The sequence below is a fragment of the Brachyhypopomus gauderio genome, chromosome 14, assembly GCF_052324685.1.
Source record: "Brachyhypopomus gauderio isolate BG-103 chromosome 14, BGAUD_0.2, whole genome shotgun sequence".
NCBI classification, from domain to species: domain Eukaryota; kingdom Metazoa; phylum Chordata; class Actinopteri; order Gymnotiformes; family Hypopomidae; genus Brachyhypopomus; species Brachyhypopomus gauderio.
Window position 1 is genome coordinate 23,168,221 of NC_135224.1, and position 4,730 is coordinate 23,172,950.

At 44.5% G+C, this 4,730-nt stretch overlaps 1 protein-coding gene across 1 annotated transcript in view; it reads left to right on the plus strand.

Moving 5' to 3' along the window:
* The first annotated feature begins 2,997 nt into the window (after positions 1-2,997).
* Positions 2,998-4,730, plus strand: part of LOC143474809 (plexin domain-containing protein 2-like) — a 118,136-nt gene continuing 116,403 nt past the window's right edge. Inside the window, exon 1 of the mRNA XM_076972423.1 lies at positions 2,998-3,562. Coding sequence (XP_076828538.1) covers positions 3,457-3,562 — 106 coding nt within the window. The 5' untranslated portion in view covers positions 2,998-3,456. The remainder of the gene's footprint in view (positions 3,563-4,730) is intronic.

Sequence of the window (4,730 nt, forward strand, 5' to 3'; positions counted from 1 at the left end):
AGATGCCTCCAGCATCAGAATCAGAATCGCCTTTATTGTCATTATAATTTGCATTACAATAAAATTTGATTCTACTCCAAGGTGCTTGTTGGGACAATAAATACACACAATGACATAAAACGACAAGTTGAAAAGTAGTGCCACATTTACAAATGGTTCGGTAGATTATTTCCATGATATGTTGAATATTGCACAAAGTTATTTACAGTGTATGTTACATAATATTGCACGTGGGAAGTATTTCACATGGGTTGTATTGCACATGGGTTGGGAATTTACATTATTGTTGCCGTTATTTACATGTTCAGTACAGCGATGGCTCGTGGATAAAAGCTGTCTCTGAGCCTACTTGTTTGAGTGTAGGTTCACAGGGTGTTGATCTCAGTCCCTTTTTATGTAGGCTTTGGAAGAGTGCTCCTTACTTTAATGTATGAACACTTAGACTAAAAAGAGTGCAACCCAAAGACATATTGCATAAATGTCCAAATGTGCTTCTTAGGATGTGGACCATAAAGCATTCAGTGTGTGTCTACTATGAACCCTACCCCTAACCCTACTATAAATCCTAACCCTACTATGAACCCTAACCCTAACCCTAATAGGTTTTTTTTACACACAGCATATGCTGGGTTTTTTTTTTTTTTGGGGGGGGGGGGGTGCCTTTTTTCTGGGTTTTGTTGTTATTTTAGCTTTGCAGTCCAGCACTCTAGATCTGGTGTGAAAACTAAGCATTAAGACCATTAGATTAAAGTACGGCTTTAGCACAAGGATATGTAGGTCCCGATCACAGGCCTGCATGGGAAGTGCAATGGTCAGATTTTCTTATGTACTTACAAAGTACATAAGAATGTGTAGAGCTCTGGGCAAATTCTTATGGACAGATGAAATAGGGCTCAAACAGTAGTAGAGTGTCTGGGAAGTGTGGAGGAAAGGTAGGTACTCATCTGGGAAGTGTGGAGGAAAGGTAGGTACTCATCTGGGAAGTGTGGAGGAAAGGTAGGTACTCATCTGGGAAGTGTGGAGGAAAGGTAGGTACTCATCTGGGAAGTGTGGAGGAAAAGTAGGTACTCATCTGGGAAGTGTGGAGGAAAAGTAGGTACTCATCTGGAAAACAACATGGCGTTGATGGCAGCTGGTGGAAATGTCTCACTGGTCTTTATTGAGGATGTGAATGTGAATCAGATGAGTTCATCTTAATGAAAGATACACAAAGATTAAGATACACAAGCAATAGCAGGAGGGCTGAGATGTACGGAGATGTACTACACAACACAGTTTATCAGTCACGGAAAGTGAAATGTTCTTAGCTGGACAAGTCAATCACCTGATCTCAGCTCCATGGGACGTGGATTTAACTTACATTTTAAGCCAATGTTTAAAATGGCAGCATCACAACCCAACCAGAGCATCAGCAGTAAATACAGGGGGGTAGTAGCCTAATCAAAGAGGCCCAGGTCTCCCTCTCCACAGCCACCTCTTCTAGCTCCTCTGGGGGATACTGAGGCGTTCCCAGGACAGCCGATAGATATGATCTCTCCAGTGGGTCCTGGGTCTTCCCCGGGGTGTCCTCTCAGTTGGACATGCCCAGAACATATCACCAGGGAGGTGCACATGTCCGGACCACATCTGGATCTATTTTCAAAATAGATCTCATGTTACATAAAGGTCTATATATGTTGTTTAATTATTTTTTAACCTTGCAAAATATTTCACACTTTATATCGTTATCTTGGGGATGTCTCTGAAAACTGACTCATTACATTACAAAGGTACGTGCTGAGCGGAGTTTTGATGTGAAGGGGGGGGTTGGGATTCATAGAAGACTTGGAGACATCACAAAAAAACAAACCAGGATCCAAACTTTTATCCGAGACGAGCGCTTTCGCATGGCATGTTGATGTTGACTGACCTTTTCGCAGTTACATCGTGGTGTTTGCGTTGGAGCTGTCGCGCGTCTCGTCGCTGAAACGTTTTTCCCTAACAGTTGATCCTGGCCCGTAAGAGGCTGGTTAGCGCTCTGGTGCACCTCATTACCTTCCCGCTCCCCGCTAACCTGGCAGGGGGACAGGGCAGCCCGGCCAGCCGACAGCCCCCGTCTTTCGTCCCGCGGAGGAGAGAAGAACCACACTGTGGTGTATCTCGCCTCGCCTTTCAGTTCTTGAACAGAACCGATTAAAAATCCTCGCCAAATGAGACTATTTGAACAATTATGTTTATTGTTGATTATTATTACATTACTCTATTGACTCCTTCTCTCAGTGTTTACAGAAACGTGACAGAATTCTGTATCGGGCCACTATTATGAACATCGCCTACTGTAGGTAGCCTCGATATAGGACCTCCAGCAGGCAAACAGGGAGGGGGAGTGATTCAACACCCCTACCTCAGGATCCACCACACACACCCCGACTCATTTTGTCAGATTAAAACGATGCAAAATATGCTATGACATCCTAGAAGACTCCCACTTTTGAAAAGCTGATACACCCCAAATGAAGAGCATGGGACATTATTTAATGACGAGAAGAAACTGGATTAATATATGATTGGCCTAAGTATTAGTTGAGTATTATTCATTACGACAAATACGCATGTTTTGTAGCAATATATTAATGCTATGATTAGATCAGCAACTGGGTACAGTTAAACAATTGCTTTCCATGAATAAAAGCAGTTGAATAAAGGGTTTTATTTATTACCCAGGAGAGGGCACCCATCTTGACCCACACAAAATAAACTGGATGGATATGGCAATGCCAACACATTAGTCTGATCCATTTTCGAGGATGGGAATGCAATTCTGGAAAAGTACAGTTAATTTCTGAATAATTCCCGCTGAAGTTTATAAACGACATAAAAATAAAATATAAGGCACCACAGTTAGATGAATAAAACAAAAAGGAAATTGGACGTCATGTGGTTATAGCAGAATGAGTAATGGCAAGTCAGGCTAGACATGGTTTCAGAGTGGTGTAATATTTTAGGCTGCAGAAACGTATAGCCCGTCTAATATTAACACCCTTGATAAAACACGTCTCCAAGACGCGGTGTGAACGGGGTTAACGGGGTTAACGGGGAGGTCACCGGCGCTCTTTTCACCCCGGAGCGTCTCACACTGCCAGTTCGCCTCTGCATCCGAACAGAGAGCTGTGCGCTCGCCGTACTGGACCCGTCCGGGATTTCCAGGCGTGCTGTCTCTGTACAACCAGTTTTGATGATCTTTTTTGGAGGCTCAACTCAAAAGGCTGGGTTTGCAGAACCGAAACAACACAGATCGGTTCTGCTATTTGGAGGTGTTGGTCAGCAGCGCCGGGAGCAGCTTGGCTGATACGAGCCAGGAGGGAACCCAGAACAACCCGCGTTCATTTGGGCTTGATTGTGTTGCGGTTCGACCAGATTTAACGACGGCACGCTACCGGGAGTGAAGAATTAATATATCAGCCGTGGATATCGGCTATGGCGGCTTCAAAGACAGCTAACCTCGTTGTTTTTGGAGTTATTTTAGTTTTGAATTCTCTGGGAAGTGTTTTCCAAATCACCGGAGGGCAGTTCACAGCGGAGGGTAAGTGCTCACAAGTTGCCCTTTACTGCAAGGAGTCAGTAGATAGGTTCATGAAAGATGTTCATATTCGTGTCTTAAATGCACCTTTGCGTTGTTCCGAACAGGCACCGTGAAAACATCGGTGATTGCTTTTATTCTTGGGGCACAAATATTTACCCGTACACCGGGAGTAGGAAAAAACTGTGAGATTACAGCCCGACATATTCAATCAAACATGCCTGTTTTGGTCTGCATCGCAACCAGAGAAGCAGATAAACTGGGTTTTTTCTCCCTTGCGCCTGTTTTGTTTGGAAACCCGGTTCTGGATGTGATGGGATGTTGTGCTTCTGTAGCTTCTGAAAGGTGTTTTCACCTGTGGGCGAACTTTCAGGTGACTAAAGTCTGAATGTTTCGCATTGTAGGTTGGTTGTGTGATTTAATGTACGTTTTTGGGATAGACGCGCGTGCGTGCGTGCGTGCGTGCGTGTGTGTTTGTGTGTGTATGTGTGTGTGTGCGTGCATGCGTGTGTGTGTGTGTGTGTGTATGCGTGTGTGTGTGTGTGCGTGCGTGCATGCATGTGTGTGTGTGTGTGTGTGTGTGTGTGTGTGAGTGTGTATGCGTGTGTGTGTGTGTGTGTGTGTGTGCGTGCGTGTGAGTGTGTGAGAGAGAGAGGACATGTTGATCAGTGCAGCTGTTTCGTGTTATGTGTGTGTATCTTCTGGTGGACGTGGACCGTTCTGTTCCTGTCCCAATAACTGCACGAGGTCCTCAAGCAGGTGATCTTGTTTCTCACTTTTCTAGCGGAGCTTATTGCAACCTGATCAAAGTTGGCCGCAGTAATCGCGCCTTGCATAACAGGCGACTGATTGTGTTCTTGAATAGTTTTCAATATCAGCACCACGTCTGGTCACGTCTGGCACTATCAGCAATTCATAGCCTGTAGAAAAAGAAATTCGTTTTGAATGTTATGCGTTATTGTCCATATATTCAGAAACGTTTCAGGAAACGTTTAGAAGAGAGTATATTAACTACTGAGCCACAGACACACATTAATCATTCAGTGGGCAGGAAGCCAGACCAACATTGACGCATTTTGCGGAGGCTCGAGAGACACCTTCACGTCGTAAATTCCCAGGTGTGACTGCGTTTACCTGGCCCCATTGTCAGTGACCACAGTGGCTACTAAGA